Below are 18,766 nucleotides of genomic sequence, written 5' to 3'. Positions count from 1 at the left end.
CAATTTCCAAGTCAATCGGATTTAAAATGGCGATTTTAGAAATTTGACTTCCAGATGACCTTTGACCTCAAAATCAATAGGCTTCTCAATTGTGACGACCTCTACAGCTTGATGAAGTTTCGTGACGATTGGTTTAGAATTGTGACCTGTAGACCGGTGACAAACAAACACAAATACAGACAGACAGACAAACAAACAGACAGACAGACAGACAAACAAACAGACAGACAGACAGAATAACAAATGCAACCGACCAATATACTTGAAAAATCTTCGATTTTGCAAGTAATAATAAATAATAAATCCCTCATTTTACAAGATCACATGTCTGCTTGCCTCACATTTTTGCCATGCTCGTGAATTGTTTCCATCCATGGGGCTTCCCCTGGAGAGGATTTAAATTACTTAAGCCTTAAGGGGATTATCCTCATCCGATAATTACCAGCACCTTTAGAGGGTGCCAAAGGTGGTCCAATAAAACCACTGTAGTTACTGGTTATTGGATCGAGCTAATTAGTGTACTAATCGGATGTCTGCGCGACCTGCAAGACGTGGCATGCACATCCCGGCGTATTGAGTGCTAACCCGAGCGCCCGGCAAGCCGTACACGTGACAATATATTGGACGTTTTGGAGAGCAAGCCACTTTGGATAGTAATTCTCAGGACCATCTTATATCCTTTCCGGTGGATTCGGACCAGCTCTTAGTTTATAAAAGTTCAGATTATTTTCATCTTCCAGACACTGCATATGGTTTTGTCAATTCCCTGTGGAACAGTTCACCACCAACTTCGATTGCAATTTCATCTTCAGGTGCCTTTATCTGTTTTCATTCAAGCTGAATCTCATTGGAAGTTACTGGCAGGATGGCTCCGTTGGTAAATTTGACTTTCTTATTGTAGATTTGTTCAAATAATTATTCAGTGATATGTAGGGACATGGGTAGTGACTGGGCAGGAATTCTTCAGCACGCCTATTGACGTGATATCTGTCGGGACATGGGTGAATGGGCAAAATGCAAGTCTTTTCTTGCAGCAAGCCTGGGCCAAGTGCAAAGCATCACCTCAACAAAACATTACCCAATGACATGGGAAGTGCTGGCAGTAAAAAGGTAATGATTCACAACAATGACTGAATCCAAGTTAATATCAGCAACACTTGGTCGATGGTATAATTGCATCAAATACAAATAAAAAGAAAATGTACAATCAAATAGTTACATTTTCCTGCTCACCATAGGCAAGGTATACAAATAACTTACTCAAAGATCTTGTTCAGCTGATCAATATCGGAGTTTCCACTGAACAAAGGCCTGCAAAAGGAGCACAGAACTTCAACAACTAAAATCTATTTACAACATTACATCATCTAGACCCCTTTGATTGTTAGAAGCAAAACAAGAAATATTTAAATTGATATATATGGGAAAATTACACGCTCAGACCAGGAATCGAACCCAGGTCCTCTGGAAACCGTACCAGCGCTCTGCCATCTGAGCCATCTGGGAAACCCTGACCAAGCATGCACTTTTCCCACACATATGATTGCCACTCTCTTTCCGTCAATGCTTCCGGGGCACTCGCTGCCAACCATAGGAGCACCAACAGCCTGAACACGAGAAGGTCTTCCTCCAATGGGGGTACAAATCCATGTCCTCTATCATAAACACCACTGGGGGCATAGCGAAGCAATTCCATTAATGAACAGGATTAAATAATTAAATTGATATATGTGGGGAAAATTGGTCAGGTCAAGTCAGGGTCGCCCAGATAGCCCAGGTGGCAGAGCACTGGTACGGTTTTCCAGAGAACCTGGGTTCGATTCCTGGTCTGGGCGCGTAATTTTCCCATATATATCAATGTAATTATTTAATCTTGTTCATCAATAAATATGTCATTGAAGTTGCTTTAATGTATGAATTATATTTTCGTGAAGAAAATCTCACTATTAGTAAGGGAAACATATGAAAATCTGTTAACTAAATTGTTACCAAAAAATGTCTTCACCAATATGTTTGTAAAGGTGTGTAATAACATGTGTTAAAATGTTGAAGGTCAACTCCCGTGGGAAACCCAGAAAAAAAGCTGTTGAATTCGGGTACCGAAAAATTATTTTCGAGAATTTTTATTTTTTTAAATCGGCCCTTAAGTAACTTATGAGGGGTCAAATAAGGGTTTTTCATGATTCTGAGTTGATTGTTAACATTTATATTTCACCACAGACACTCCTTTGTGGAAAAATAATTTCTAAATATATCTCATTTTCTACTTTGCAGGACATGGAGTCTAGCAATATGGATGAAGACGTTACTCCACCTGTGCTCAATTGCTTCATCTGTGCACGCTCGGATACACCAGCTGAAAGGCTCATACAGGCAACTCCAAAGGGATACTCAACTTTATTGAAACAAGCAGAAACTGTCGAAAATGTTACTGTTGTGGAACGTATGAAGGAGGCTCAAAAGGAAGGAAAACTGAGGTACCACCAGAAGTGTAAAAATGATCTGTACAACAACTTTGTTGCAACCACCAAGAAGTCAGCTCAAGCATCAAAGGCAGAGAAAGAGTCATCAAAGTTGAAGAGAAGACGCACTACTTGTGAGTTCAGTTCATCAACTGGCTGCAGTTCTAGAAGATCACAGTCAGTTGACCTCCTGTATAAGGATGTATGCATTCTTTGCAACCAACCAGCCCAGCTCTACAAAAATAATCCAGCACAAGCTAGAAAGAAATACAGAGTGCCAGATAATTTGACTGCAGATACACTGAAGGCAAGCTTGCTGAAGACAGCACGGAGTCACGGGGATGACTGGGGCACTGAAGTCACTGGACGCCTGGAAGGGATCAACGACTTGGTAGCAGAAGAAACACTGTACCATTTGCGATGCAAACTTATGTTTGCGAGAGGTGACAGTTTGTCCAAGACTGATGAGGAAGGAAAAAGGAAGAGAGGACAGAGGAGTATTGATGAGGAGCGAGAGGCAGTTTTTATTGAATTCTGCGAATGGTTAGACTCAGAATTAGAGCATGGGGTAATGAACATGGACCAAGTCCATGAAAAGCTGCAGGAGTTTGATCAGTCACCAGAGAAGAGCCTTTCTTATTCAAAGCATTGGCTAAAGATAAAACTTCTAGAGAAATACGAAGACACCTTGTATTTCACAACACAGGAAAGAAGGGCAGATGTACTCTGTCTCAAAGATGGCACCGACAATATTCTGCGAGCGCATCATGCTAATCTTGACCATGGAGATGAGAAGACTCAGATCATAAAGACGGCACTCAAGTTCATATCCAATGATATTGCCTTGATTGATTTAGGTCCAAAGTCATACCCCACCACACACAGTATGACTGACATCGATAGTCAGCTGACACTTGTTCCTGCAAGCCTTCAGATGTTCTTGAGACCGATTGTCAAGACAGACGAAAGAGTTGCCGTTTGGGGGCAGAATTTTATTAAGGCCTGTCGACCTCGGTCTGGAGTATTGCCACACCAAATGGGGCTTGCCATACAACTTGATCATAGATTTGGGTGAAAATGGATGCTCAACAAGTTCCACCGGCTGGGATACACTGAGTCTTACACGGAGACACAAAACTACAAATACTGCTTCCTTAATAGTAGGAGTGGAGATGATGTTCCAGATACTTCTGGCACTCTTGACACCATTGTGGAGGAAACTGATGAACAGATCAATGATGAGGTTGCGGTTGATGCTGCGCTTGAGGATCAATCAGTGATGACAGCCAAAGTGCCAGCCAGTGAAAGTGAATTGTCAAGTAATGATCAGGTGGTCTTTATGGAGGTTGGGGAAACAAACAATGCAGTCACTCAGTTTGTTGGAGACAATATAGATTTAAACATTGTCTCTATTCACGGAAACACTCCCTTTCACTCAATGGGTTGGATCGAAGTCACCTCTCCGGCACCACCGGTCTCTCGGTCCAACACTGGACCCCACGGCTCCTGAGGAGCTATTGCAGTTCACGAGCTGTAATTGTCATGGAGATTGCAGCAACCGGCGATGCAGCTGCAAGAAGAATGGGGTCACGTTAGGGCTGTCAACCGAGCCGAGACCGGGACGAAATCCCGGCGGTTTCGGCTTTCGAGACGGTCTCGGGACGGTCCCGAGATAAATTGATTGACGCAATTTCTCAGTAAAAAAATCCCGGTTAAAATTCCAACTTCTTGCAGATATTTTCCATAATAGAGGCATTTATTGAGCCTTGCTTTCATTACTCTGCTTCTGCACAAGCATCATTTTTCGCAAGTGCAGCTGAACTGACACAAACGATGATAGATAAAGTAAACTCACTGTTCCAGGATTTTCCCCTCGTCAACAAACAATGCACTGCAAACGAATCCGAATTCCGAATCCGGATCTTCACCAACATCTAATCATGTCGTCCTTGTCACACACGCTGCATCTCCACAAAATTTCGTCCGAATCCGTCCACAATCTTTTGAGATATTGTGTTCACAAACAAACGGACAAACAGACAGGAGTGAAAACATAACCTCCATCTACCTTTGGTGGCGGAAGTAACGAAATCAGGATAAAGGTCCCAATGAAAATCCGCCGCATCGCGGCTTCATTTAAACCGTTGAATCCTTCCGCTGTATCACTCCGCCTCGCCCCGCTACGCTGCGGTCACGTGTGCGTCCTTGGAGACGAGTTACGGAATGTGGTTGCTATGGTCTTTTGCACATTAATATCGAGGGATTCGCTCGAGGCCCCGTGATTGGAGGGACGATGTTTATTTAGATTAAAAACACGTTTATAACCGATTATTCTACACACAATGTATTAATACAAGTACAATACATAATATGTAGTTTTATGAAATGAGTTTTTGATGAACGTTTATGTTTAATTGCAACGCTATAACTATAAATTGTAAGAATCCCTCGGGGTTTGGTTTGACGGTTTGAATGTGAAAGTATTTTGGTTATCTTATCTCCACTTTAGGCCTGATAAGTTGATTACGTTTACTTTAGTCACAGAGTCAAAATAAGGAGGGGGGGGGGGGGGATCACTACACCGCCTGCTTTATAATTTACTAGCAGAAGTACCCGGCATTGCCGGGCGGGGGAGGGGAGGGGAACGGGGGGGGGGGGGGGGGGGGAGGAGCGAGCCCCTTGGCGATCACAACTCACAAAATGATAATGAAACTCCAACCGGGACTCGAATATGCCTGGGCAGAAACATTTTCTCTCTCTGACATTCCGAGCAAGAAATTACACGACAATACAAACTGTAATGAGATAACCCGGTCCCGTCGGTGGCCGATCATCTGCATGTAGGCGGTGTATTTTATTTCATCCCGGTAAATGGAAGCTAAGTCGGAATTTAAGTACTCAACATCAGAAATGAATTTTTTTCATTGTTGTTTATATATTATAATGAAATTCCATTATTTTTGAAGCCTTATTATTATTATTATTATTATTATTTTTTTTTTTTTTTTACTTTGCCGGGAACCGAGCCGATCCGAGATCCCGTTATGAAAATTGAAAATTTATCGAGACGGTTCCGAGACGGGATTTTGAATCTAGCTAACACCACTAGTCACGTGCATCTCGGCCTGTGGAGTCTGTAATGGCATTACATGCAGAAACTGCAGTCATGATGTTGTTGAGTCTGAAGAAGACATAGACAATGACTGTTGAAACTTCTGACATTGTGAATGAGAAATAACTCTTGAGTATTATATATGTATGTGAAATAAAAGCTACTTTGTGTGTAAATGTAAAAGTGAAAATATAAATGTTAACAATCAACTCAGAATCATGAAAAACCCTTATTTGACCCCTCATAAGTTACTTAAGGGCCGATTAAAAAAAATAAAAATTCGCGAAAATAATTTTTCGGTACCCGAATTCAACAGCTTTTTTTCTGGGTTTCCCACGGGAGTTGAACTTCAACATTTTAACACATGTTATTACACACCTTTACAAACATATTGGTGAAGAAATTTTTTGGTAACAATTTAGTTAACAGATTCGTGAAATATCTCATAAAATGCCCTTACTATATATACCAGTGTGATTGGAGGTGGAGGTTGGAGGGGGAGGACATGGGGATACAAAATCTAACACTTTGCCTATACTGTACTGTATCGTATATATATATGGCCCCTTGGATGTGGATATACCTGTGCAATGTTTGTCACCCAATGGGTCTCTTACGCCTGCCTGATATCTCATGGCATTCCAAGAACACTAAGAGCCAGCCCAGTCTCACATCCAGACATCAAAAACAAGGCAGTGTTGAGAACGCACACATCTTCACCCCACTAATCCACTTCATTGCTCCTCTGTCTCCTAGACTATCTTGTCCCTTTAGTAGAACGACATCCCCACTATCATGACGGGGCTCCAGGTCATTTTAGATATTAAATTTACTTCCATAATTTACAAATTTGGTTCCCAAATTCTTCAATTCATCCCACATGTTATCAAATTTAGCCTTCAGATTTGTAAATTTAGCTTCCATATTGTCAAATATGTCCCCTTTCCATTTGAGCTGTGCCATCATGGCCTGAAGCATCGTCGCTATATCCTCCTGTGCTACGCTTCTCGAGCCGGAGGAGGAAGGGCTCTCTTGAGTGACACTGGGGGACAGGGGTTCTGTTACTAAACTCCACCTTACTGCTAAACCCGGCCTGAACAGCCTCGTGTTGTACACAGTGTGCACATTAATTCGCCTTTTTTTTTCCTTTCCCACATGCACCAAAACTTTCCCACATTGAGCCTGGTGTTGGCTTAGCGGTTAGGGTGCCGGCTTGAGGTCCGAGGATCCTGGGTTCGAATCCCGGTCGATCACCGAATTAACACCAGTGGGGTTGACTCAGCCTGTCATCCTTCTGAGGTCGGCAAATTGGGTACCAATTCACTGGTAATTCCCTGTGTGTCGCAAGAGGCGACCAACAGGGTTGGCGGCAGGAAGGGCATCCAGCCATAAAACATCGCTTCAAAAAGAGGACCATGGTGCCCGAAAAAGGCCAACCCCTGCTCTGCGGGGAAAAATGGTCTCCAAAGGTGGTTCCACATGCACCAAAAAGAAAAACAAAAATCTTTTCAGTTTAATAAAAACCAAACATACAACAATTACTGAATTTTCCCTGGAGGAGTAGGAAACGAATCACGCTCCTTAGCACATATTGTTCCTTGATCCAAATCAATGGTCGAAAATCGAAATGATTCTCTTGAAAACTAAGCTTTACCATTTTTCTGACGACTCCACCCTCTGAAGAATGACATCACTCTTGTGAAAGGTCGGTCAATCATTAATCTCAGTCAGACTTGGACGGCACAAGTTGCTGGTCATGTATATAGAACATGATGATAAAGGCTGACAAGTCACATGCTCTTAATACTCTCTCTCTCCACAAAGATCAGCACTGAAAATATCCAATAGACTTCTCAGGGCAGCCAATGGAAGAGGTGCAGTCCCTGTAACTCCTTCGTCTCACTATTTACCATAACCTTTATTGGAAGAATCATATCACCAAATTAGCATCAAATTAGGTCATTCTACCCTGGACATGTTGCTTCTGCTGTCTCAACAATGGATGGAGGTCCTCAATGCCAAACAGGAAATCAGAGCCGTCTCCCTTGACATATCACGTGCCTTCGATACGGTTTGGCACCCAGCTCTGCTCATCAAACTCTCCTCCTATGGTATCCATGGAAATCTCCACGAATGGCTTGCGGACTTCCTCTCTGGTCGCAGTCAACCTGTGGCCCTGAATGGATTTCTTTCCTCTCCCCTTCCTGTTCTGGCTGGAGTTCCCCATGGTAGTGTTCTGGGCCCTGTGCTATTTCTGGTTTTCATCAATGATCTCTCCGACTCTCTGGAAAATCCTCTCTATCTCTTTGCTGATGACTCCACTCTCTGCCGCTCCATTCCTCATCCCTCAGATCGGCAGTCTGCAGCCTCCTCACTCTCTGCAGACCTGGACAAAATCACAGACTGGTCAAACAAGTGGAACATGTCTTTCAATCCTGACAAATCTCACACTCTTACTATTTCTCTCCGAAAAGATCGACGGGAAAACACTCCCATCTACTTTCTCAACAATCCTCTTCAAGAAGTTCTGTCTCTCAAGCTTTTGGGTCTCACTATCTGCCATGATCTTTCATGGGAAAATCACATTTCCAAGCTGGCTTCCAAAGCCAGTCGCCGACTGGGCATCCTCCGTCGTGCGAAGCCCTTCCTTGGCACACCTGAGCTCCTTACCACATACAAGGCTTTCATCCGCAGCTCAATGGAATACTGTTCCCCCCTCTGGGCCGGTGATCCTGCCTCACACCTAGCTCGGCTTCACGCTGTTGAAACCAAAGCTTTCAGAATCATTGGAATCTCCTGCGATGAAGCTAACTCCGAGGGCCTTTCACTCACTCACCGCAGGCAGGTTGGTGGTCTTTCTGTCTTCTACCGCCTCCTCTCTGGCCTTGCTCCCCCAGCTCTCTCTGTGCTCTGTCCCCCAAATATTCCTACAGGTCGCACAAGATCTGACAGCAACCCTCCTATGGTTAAACTGCCAAAATCTAGGCTCTCTGCTCACCTTCACTCTTTCATTCCCCTTTTCTCCCACCTTTGGAACAAACTCCCCCACTCCCTTCAATCCCACTCCTCCCTCCAGGTCTTTAAAACAGCTGTTCACCACCATCTCTTATCTTCCCCCATCCAAAACCTGTGTCCTTCCCCCTCTCTCCCCATCTTGTCTACTGCTCCCCTTATTTTGTGTTTTATGTGTCGGTTTGTGCGATTAATGTTAGCTGTTTCACGAGCCTCGATCTTGTATACAAAAAAAAAAAATAATTACTCGTCGCCATCTGGGTATGGTCCTTGATCTAAGTTATACCTGAGCTGAACCGAGCTCATCAGGTTGAACAACATTTTCATTCAGAGCTTCAGGAAGAGTGGGTGGCTCCCTGATCTGTTATTGTGCTCCTGCTTCCAGGGCGATGATCTGTTCTTTTGCTCCTGCTTCCAGGGTGATGCAGTTGAGGACATGGACTTCTGCACCATGAGAATTTCAAGACAAGACGTGGATTCTCAATGACTCTTACTGGTGGTAGATTGGTGGGCTCTATTTTATACAAGCTTACATCTGGCCTTGCTCCTCCTGTCCTCTTCTACCTCTGCCCTCCAGTCCGCACCTCAGGTCCCGCATGCTCATCTAGAAACCCTCACCTGCTCTAACTCTCAAAGTCCAGGCTGGTCGCCCACCTGCATTCTTTCGTCACCTTATTCTTCAGACTGTGGAATAGTCCACCTGTGTTAGTTGTCTCGTCCTCCTCACTTGTCTTTCAAATGTTCTGCTCATCACTACATTAGCACATCCACAATCTCTTGGTTTCAGAATCGCGAAAATCCGCAATTATCGAGGAACAAACAGCGAATGGCCAGGCAAAATCCACAAGTGGTGAGGCAAATCCGATGAATGTCGACGATTATAATCCGCGAATGTCGATGAAAATTCCACGAATGTTGATGAAAATCCACGAATGAATGCCGTGCCATTGTTTCAATTGGGGGAAAAAGGAGACAGATAATTAATTGCACTAATAGATACGGTGGAGTGTTTTCATTCTGCACAGTAACTCACGGGGATGACGTGTTATGCAGCTGGTGGAATATCCCCTGAAGCTATCCACAGTGTGAATGGTGGGATATCCCGCAAAGCAATGTTTACCGTCTGTTCGGATATCCAGGGAAACATTGTTTACCTGTGAACGGTGGCGGGATATCACATGAAGCTGTTCACAGTGTGAATGATGGTATAGCCCACGAAACATTGTTTACCTGTGAACGGCGGCGGGATATCACGTGAAGCTGTTCACAGTGTGAATGAGGAGATATCTCGCAAAAGCCATGAAAATGCGAAGCACAGCGAATGTAAAAGCAGGTCATGCCTGCGGCTCGTAGAAGATGTTTTTTTGCATATGTTCAGCTACTTGTGCATGGTGGTGAAAGATCAAGGGTGGCGCAAAGCACCCCTCCCTGTATATGGGATTGTTTGTCTGTATGCAACTTTAACATGGAGACTGAAAACTCGTTTCTCGTTTTCTACTGGACGAAATCGGCTGCAAAGTTCAGAAGTAAATACTTTGTACATCGAGGTAATATGTTCCAACTTTCACCCCCATCCGTTTCGGCATCCTTGATGGGTTTTATAACTGTGTCAAGTTTGCGCCTTGTGAAAATTTTTTTTGCGCCCCCGAAAAACCGTGAATTCACGGGACACGGCCGCGAATAGAAAAAACAAAACCGTAAATTTGCGGGACACTTTGCCGCAAATAGAGAAACAGGTCGCATTTTATCAGCCGCAAATAGTGGGGTCCGACTGTATACATATATATATATATGTATATATATATGTGTGTGTGTGTGTGTGTGTGTGTGTGTGTGTGTGTGTGTGCGTGCGTGTGCACTATATATATTGCTATATATATTAACTTTTCTTAACCCAACAATCCTTTTTGCTTGTTTAAGTGTTTCCTTCCCTCTTCCCTTACCTCTTATCTCGTTCGGTCATTCCCTTGATGTTTGTCTGACTGTCAGATCTACCTCGCTCTATCATTAGCCTCACTCCAATAAAGAAAAAAGAAAGGATGAGAGAAGAAGGGAGGAGGTGGAAGTAGAATGGAAATTAAAGAAGAAGAACCACCTTTGGAGGCCATTTCCCCCCTGCAGAGCAGGGGTTGGCCTTTTTTTGGACAACATGGTCTCCTTTTTGGAGCAATGTTTTATGGCCGGATGCCCTTCCTGCCGCCAACCCTGTTAGTCGCCATTTGCGACACACAGGGAATTACCAGTAAGCTGGTACTCAATTTGCCGACCTCGGAAGGATGTCAGGCTGAGTCAACCCTCCTGGCGTTAATTCAGCGATCGACCTGGATTCAAACCCAGGATCCCAAGCCGACACCCTAACCGCTAAGCAAACACCAGGCCAGTATGGAAATTAAAGGTCTGAAGGAAAAGAAAGCCTTAAAGTAACACAGTGAAGTTATGAAGTTGAGGTAGAAATGTAAATTGTATAACTGTTCCTACGTGACCTGCGACGAAACATCTCTGCAAAGATGCAGCCAACACTCCAGAGATCCACAGGCGTCGCGTAACTGGCCTGAAGCAGCACCTCTGGCGCACGGTACCACAAGGTTACGACCTGTGGGAGAAAGAGTAAGATTTGGTACATACTAGGGACAATCACAGGCCTTAATTTCCCCAAGTATAGCAACCAAAATATTTACAGATATGCGTTCTTTATTTTCTCATCCAAGGATCACAAAAAATGAATTGTCACCCTGCATTGGCAAAGATGGCCAATCACACTGGGTGTGAAGTCGTTCAGGGCAAAGGTGCTGCTGCCCTCACAGCAACCACATGGTGAGATAGAAATCTGTGTAACTTGGTGTCAAGGAACACCCAAGATAACCAGACCACTTGCTACCAGCAGGTATATGTAATTTTTGTTCATGGTGTTGACGAGACCTCACCCGATAGGATGTATCTCATTTAATCTATGTATCTCCATCTCTTCTCCCTCTTCCTCTCTCTCTCTCTCTCTCTCTAACTACCCCCAGCCCCCCCTCTTAGCTTTGTGTCACCTTATAAATCAACCTGAAATCCAATATCAAAGCAAATTACAAACGGACCTGCAGTTTTGCTACCTATAGCATACAGTGCCTTCAGAGAGTATTCACACCTCTTGACTTTTTCACATTTTACGTTATGTTACAGCCTGAATTTAAAATGGATGAAATAGAGAAATATTGTCACTAATTTACACATAATGTCAAACTGGAACTTTATTTTTAGAATGTTTTACAAGAAAAAAAATGAAAAGCTGAAAGGTCTTTAGTCAATATTCAAGGATGATCAAAGTATTCAACCCATTTGCTATGTATGACACTATAAATTGAGCTCAGGTGCATCAAATTTCCTTTGATCATCCATGAGATGTCTCTACAACTTGATTGGGGTCCACCTGTGGCCAATTCAATTGCATGGACATGATTTAGAAAGAAACACACCTTTCTAGAGAGGACCCACTGCACTTGTCCATAGAACTCCAAGAGAGAATTGTGAGGAGGCATAGATTTGGGGAAGAATATAACACAATTTCTTGAGTGTTGAAAGTTCCCAAGAGCACAGTGACTCCATCATTATGAAATGGAAAGAACATGGAACTACCCAGACTCTTCCTCGAGCTGGCAGTCTGACCAAACTGAGCAACTGGGGAAGAAGGACCTTGGTCAGGGAGGTGACCAAGAACCCAATGACCACTCTGACAGAACTACAGAGTTCCTTGGCTAAGATGGGAGAACCTGCCAGAAGGACAACAGTCTCTGCAGCACTTCACAAATCTAGACTTTATGAGAGAGTGGCCAGATGGAAGCCACTCCTGAGAAAAAGGCACATGACAGCACACCTGGAGTTTGCAAAAAGGCACATAAAAGAGCATGAGGTGAATGATTCTGTGCTCTGATGAGACGAAACTTGAACTCTGACTTAAATGCAAAGCACTATGTTTGGCGAAAACCGAGCACAACCATCCCTACCGTGAAGCATGGTGGTGGCAGCATCATGATATGGGGATGCTTTTCAGCGGCAGGGAATGAAGACTTGTAAGGATCAAAGGAACAATATGAATGAAGCCAAATAGAGGCAAATCCTTGAGGAGAACCTGTTTCAGAGTGCAAAATACCTTAGACTGCTGCAAATCTTTACGTTCCAACAGGACTATGACCCAAAGCATACAGCAAAAGCAATACTGGAATGGCTTTAGAACAAGAACGTGAAAATCCTTGAGTGGCCCAACCAAAGCCCAGACTTAAATCCCATTGAGAATCAGTGGAAAGACTTAAAGTTTCCTGTTCACCGACGCTCCCCATCCAACTTGACAGAGCTTTAACAAATCTGCAAGGATGAATGGGAGAAACTCCCCAAATCCAGATGTGCAAAGCTGATACAGACATACCCAAGAAGACTCGAACCTGTAATCACTGCCAAAGGTGCTTCTACAAAGTATTGACTCAGGGGGTTGAATACAACACAACAACAACAGGCATTTTAAGGCCATTTTCCCTGCTAGAGCGGGGGTTAGTCTTGCGGTCCCCATGACAATCTTCTCCATTTTGCCATATTTTCTGCATCTCCCCTTGTTAAGCCCCTTGCCCGCATTTCTTCTTCCACCACCTTTAGCCAAGTCTTTCTTGGTCTTCCCCGTCCTCTACTTCCTTCTACATTCATTTCCATCACTCTTCTCAACCAATCACTTTCATCCTTCCTCAACACATGACCAAACCATCTCAAACTGTTTCTCTTCACAGCATCAATCACAGGCTCTATTCCCATCATCTTTCGCAATTCATCATTTGTCTTCCTCTCTCTCAACGATACTCCGCACATCCACTGAACCATTCGCATTTCCACCATTTCCAGCCTTCGTTGCTGCTCTACGTTCATTACCCATGTCTCGCTCCCATAAATCATAACACTTCTCACACATGCGGCATACACCTCTACCTTCAGCTTCAACGACACTCCCCTCCTCGTCAGCACGTCACTTAGTTCCCGAAACTTCTTCCATAAGGTTTTCTGGGTTGAATACGTGTGAAATTAAATATTTCTGTATTTCATTTTTAATTATTTTGTAAGAATTTCGAAAAAAAATAACCACTTTGACATTACGGTGTATTATATGTGTAGATCAGTGACAAAAACAAAATTTCAAATTAAATCCATTTTAAATTTGGGCTGTAACACAACAAAATGTGAAAAAAGTCAAGGGGTGTGAATACTTTCTGAAGGTACTGTACCTATTAATTGTTGCTCCTTATTAAGGTGAGCCCTGCTCCAATCTGTCAACTTACTTGTGTTACAGCCTCCACCATGATCAAGCAGGAATTCTATGAAATCTCTATTAAAAAGCAATTCAATGATAATGTTCAACACCAAACAAAATTTGGACTTTTATAATTCGGCCCGTGCAATGTCCTTTATAAACACGATGCAGTTTTTGGGTGCCATTGTGTGGTCGCAAGTCCTCCACCTGGCCTTGTCTGTTACAGGAGGTTTTACACAATACAACCTTACCCTATTTTGTTTTAAGGTTTACACTCACAGCCTCTTCGGTGCATGTTTTACAATACCGTACGACTTACCTCTGACAGTTTCCCTGATGCAGGAGAAAATACAAGGTACTCGATCACACGGTCCATACTAGAGTCATTACATGATCTATGCATGGATACCCCTACCCCTCCTTCTTCGTAACAATATCTATAATAATAAAAGGCAAGGTGTGCCTGCCAGTCAGTCAGTGTGTATGTGTCTCCTGCATAACTCCAAAACCATGAAACCTAGCGGCGCTAAACTTTGCATACACCCTTGCAGGGAGTGCATGAATGAAAACTGTGTGTTTGAACACCCTGTTGGAAGATCATCAACGGGCTTATTTAAGTATAACAAAAACAGGCTTTATCCTTGGTTAGCCCACTATCCCTTGCAGGAGTTTTCTGCCTTTTCAGCCTGCTAACGCCTTCCCTGGGAACATGCTGCAATGGTTTCTTCATGATTAAGTGCTCAACATTAATTTTTTTCACTTTCCTCACTCGTATCATCAAATGTCTGATCTTCATATCTACAAATCGCTGTATACATCGCTTTTGTAGAAATCGTGTTTTATGACTTTGTGACGAATCTCCTTTGGTGAAAATGTAGTTTCTTTTCCTGATGGCCTCACACTCTCATTTTAACCCCGATTCAATTTCTGTTTTCATTCGTGGCAGTCAATAAAGTAGTTTAAGACTCTGTGAAAACAAATTCTGTGAAAATCCATGCAGTTTTGATTAAGTTATGGTGTGGAGTGATCTTGCAAGGTGCATGTTCAAGGGCTTGCCTCCAGTTAGGCCACACCGCTTTCTGCTCATAAAGGTGTCTGAATGATTTTTTTTTTGTGTGAAGTTGTGTATATCATCGCATGCCTGAAGTTAAAAGCTATTAGATTATATAAGGATTGTAGATGTATGGCTTAGAAATCACATTTTATGACTTTGTCAAGGATTTCCTTTGGTGAAAACGCGGTGTTTGCTTTGAGCGGCCTCACACCATCATTTTAACTCTGGTTCAATTTTTGTTTTCATTTCTAGTAGTCGCTAACATAGATAGCAACTCGTTGAAAACAAATTGTGTGAAAATCCATTCACTTTTGATTAATTTATCACATCAAATGGTGCAATTCACGAGCCTCGATCTTGTATACAAAAAAAAAAAAAAAAAAAAAAAAAAAAAAAAATCCAAAACCTTGATCTTTTCTACCCCCGCTAATTTCACCCCAAATCCTACACTTTTTTTGAAATACCAACTTCTGTCCTGGAAGTCCTTGGTGTCCTTGTGTTTTATACCTCGCCCACCCCCCCCCCTCCCCGTCTCCCACCTCCCCTCTCCCACCCCCTCCCCCTCTCCCACCCCTTCCCCTTCCAACGCCTCCTCCCCCCAAGCCCTCTCCCTCCCTCACTTCTCCCTGCTCTCAAATGTTATGTTTGTGTGCTTCCCCTTCTCTCCCCATCTTGTCTTCCGCTCCCTCTTTTTATATATTTTGTTTTTCTGGTTGATTTGTTTGTGAAATAAATGTTAGCTCTTTCACGAGCCTCGATTCAGTATACAAAATGCTTAAAGGTTCCCCATGCTCTTCGTATAAGCCTTGCCTTCTACCACCCCCCCTTTCCACTCCCCTCCCCTTCACCTCCCCTCCCCCTCCTCCTCTTTCCCTTTGCCCCCTCCTCCCTTCCCCTTCGCCCCCTCCTTCTTCCCCAACCTCCCCTCCTCTCCCCTCCTCCTTACCTTTCCTCACCATTCCCTCTCCCCTCCTCTTCCTCCTCCCTTTCCCTACCCTCCTCTCTCTCCTCTCTCTTCCTCCTCCCTTTCCCTACCCCCTCTCTCCCACTCCCTTTATATTCCTGTCATGAGGCGACTCTGCGTTGCCCGGCAACTCTGGGTACCTTTGCCAGTCATATAATAAAAGGCATTACAAATGCTGATAATACAAGTTTGTGCAAAAAAAAAAAAAAAGACAAAAGAAGGAGTTGAAAAAAATACAAAATAATATGGATAAAAGGAAACTATCTAGGGTTTAGAGGCAGAGGGGGTTGGATGGAGGGTAGCAGCCTTGCTAGAGTGTCTTAGTACAATGCAGACAGGGCTGCCCTGCTTCGAGTGACTACCTGCTCATGCCATGAATGAGGCAGGTCAGCTGCAGTGTCTTGGAGAAAACGGAAGAAAACGAAGAAAAAGAAGAAAAAGAAAAACGGAAGAAAACGAAGAAAAGGAAAAACGAAAGAAAAAGCGATCTGAACTGAAAACAAATATATTTGAGCTTTAAGGTATAATGAACAACATCTGCCACTGGAACAGCCAGGTTATCAAAAGCCAGCATTTGGAAACTCAGCAAAAGCACATACCACAGATGTAAGGGCCATCTGGAAGCTGTATATACGAGCCAGGCCAAAGTCAGCAAGTTTGAGCTGCCCACCACTTGTCACCAGGATGTTCTGTGGTTTGAGGTCACGGTGCACGACACGGTGAGTATGCAAAAAATCCAGGCCATTTAGGAATTGCTGCATCATGTCCTGTGGTTGGAACACAAATAGGAAAATGCCACTTGATTCACGAAGAACAAACAAGAACTTCTTGTGCTTCATAAGCAGCACACAACGAGAACTCCATGTGCAAAACTAGAATGGCACTCGGTAGAGCGGATACCTCCGCCAGGCTGAACAGTTTATGTTTTCTATCCCACTGACAGGCCGGATCTGGATTCGGACCTGAACCAAAATCTAATCAACTTGTTCTTGTCACCAAACCAACTCATCCCCCAAGTATAGTCATAACTCGTCCATAACTCTTTAAAATATCATGTTATATATCACTTTTCACCCGATCTCTCAATGGTGAAGAATCACTTAAAATAATTATTTAAAAATAATTAATTATTAATTAAATAAATAATAAAAAATAATTAATTAAATAATTATTTAAAAATTATTTAAAAATTAAATAATTCTCGTATCCGAATGCATATTCAGATCTTCACCAAAATCGAATCGATTCGTCCTTGTCACACACCCAACCTCTCCACCAGGTTTCGTCCAAATCCGTCCATAATGTTTTGAGATATCGTGCTTTATGTCGGTTTTAGCCCCATCACTCAATGGTGAAGAATCACTTAAAAGATTATACGAGCCGGTTCCGAATCCGGATCTTCACCACAACTTTTTGAGATATGTTGTTCACAAACAGACAAACAAACATACAGACAAACAGACAGGAGTGAAAACATAACCTCCATTTACCTTCGGTGGCGGAAGTAAAAACCCATATGAATTGACAAACGCACAATGAGCACTCCAGGCAATTTAGGAATCGGCCCAGATCCACAAACACACGAGCACACCACACAATTCACAAATGCATGAGAACTCCACACGATTACTTTTTATTATTTGCAGGTAAAATTTAAATTTAAAAATTCTAAAGCAGCCACCCCATAATTTTGTTACAATGCACAAAATAAAAACCACATCAAATTTCATCCATTTTGGGCCATATTTAGAGGTTGCTCAATGAGGTTGAAGTTCTGGACCGCAGTGGCTTGGTAGGTGGCCTGGCGCGGTTAGTCACTTTCACATTGATATAGCTTCCTTTTTGCTGTTGGGGAAGCGGCTTCTATGGTCCTGCACAACCTGAAGGAGGAATTGCTTCTGTTCTTCTTTCCTTGTTATGATGTCATTATACCCCTCAATAAGGGCCTTTCATGTAACTGTCTGTAGTGCATCCCTGTACTCCTCTGTGAGCTCCCATGACTCGGGGTCGGAATGTAGAAAATCAGCTAGGATTTAAAGTACCTGAATTCCATTGTGTTCTTTGTGACAAAATATTCAATTGTCCCGTCATCAGACTTCTTGATATTTAGTTGGATGCACGTTAGTGGTCTATCCAAGCCTTCCTCTTCATTTAGTGCCTTAACTTGTTGTTCGCTTTTACTCGGTAGATGCAGCTGAATCAAAGAATGTCCAACCAATGCTCCCCATTGAGATACAATAGATGTCCAGTAAATTTAGAACAGGCAGAATTTGAAAGGTCATAATTCATCTTCTCATGCAAAAACAAGATGCTTGATGTAATAAGTAAAAGTCATTGCGAGGAGAACAAAATGGCACGATCAGCAGTGAACCCTAAGGTAGACTTGAACAAGAAAGATACCGAGGTCACGGAGTCTTCATTCCTTGCAGCCAGTGAGCTCGAACTGTCTCCTAATCACCGCATATTAATGGAATATAATGCCTTAGCCATCCAGATTGCGTGATGCTTGACTCCAGGTTCTATAAACTGCACTCAACGAGGAGAGATACCACCAATAAAGGTAGACCATATTCAGGATATGCAGATATAATGTGAGCCACAAGGTAAAGGATCAACTTCACTGAGCAACTACTAAATGCTAATCAATATGGATAAAATTTGGTGAAAATTAAACAATTGTATACTGGAACAAAATGAGGGGCTGAGAGTGTTGATAATCTTAACTTTGAAGGTTAGGAACTCTCATTTGTTCCTTTTTTCCCGCCTGTGGAACCAACTTCTACATCCTCTTCATCTCACTCTTCCCCTCCAGATCGTCAAGACAGCTGTCCACCACCATCTCAGATTGTCCCCAATCCAAAACCAGGATCTTTTCTACCCTCATTAA

General features: G+C 43.0%; 1 protein-coding gene across 1 annotated transcript in view; it reads right to left on the bottom strand.

The window, feature by feature from the left end:
• Positions 1–18,766, bottom strand: part of LOC137431369 (cyclin-dependent kinase 6-like) — a 38,083-nt gene that overhangs the window by 5,594 nt on the left and 13,723 nt on the right. Inside the window, exons 4-6 of the mRNA XM_068122620.2 lie at positions 16,479–16,646; positions 11,070–11,179; positions 1,261–1,311 (exon numbers count right to left, since the gene is read on the bottom strand). Of these exons, the coding sequence (XP_067978721.1) occupies positions 1,261–1,311; positions 11,070–11,179; positions 16,479–16,646 (329 nt within the window). The remainder of the gene's footprint in view (positions 1–1,260; positions 1,312–11,069; positions 11,180–16,478; positions 16,647–18,766) is intronic.

This window comes from Myxine glutinosa, chromosome 7, assembly GCF_964187855.1.
Source record: "Myxine glutinosa chromosome 7, kmMyxGlut1.1, whole genome shotgun sequence".
NCBI lineage: Eukaryota > Metazoa > Chordata > Myxini > Myxiniformes > Myxinidae > Myxine > Myxine glutinosa.
Note: the sequence above shows the minus strand (reverse complement) of the source record. Positions and strands in the feature narration are given on the sequence as shown.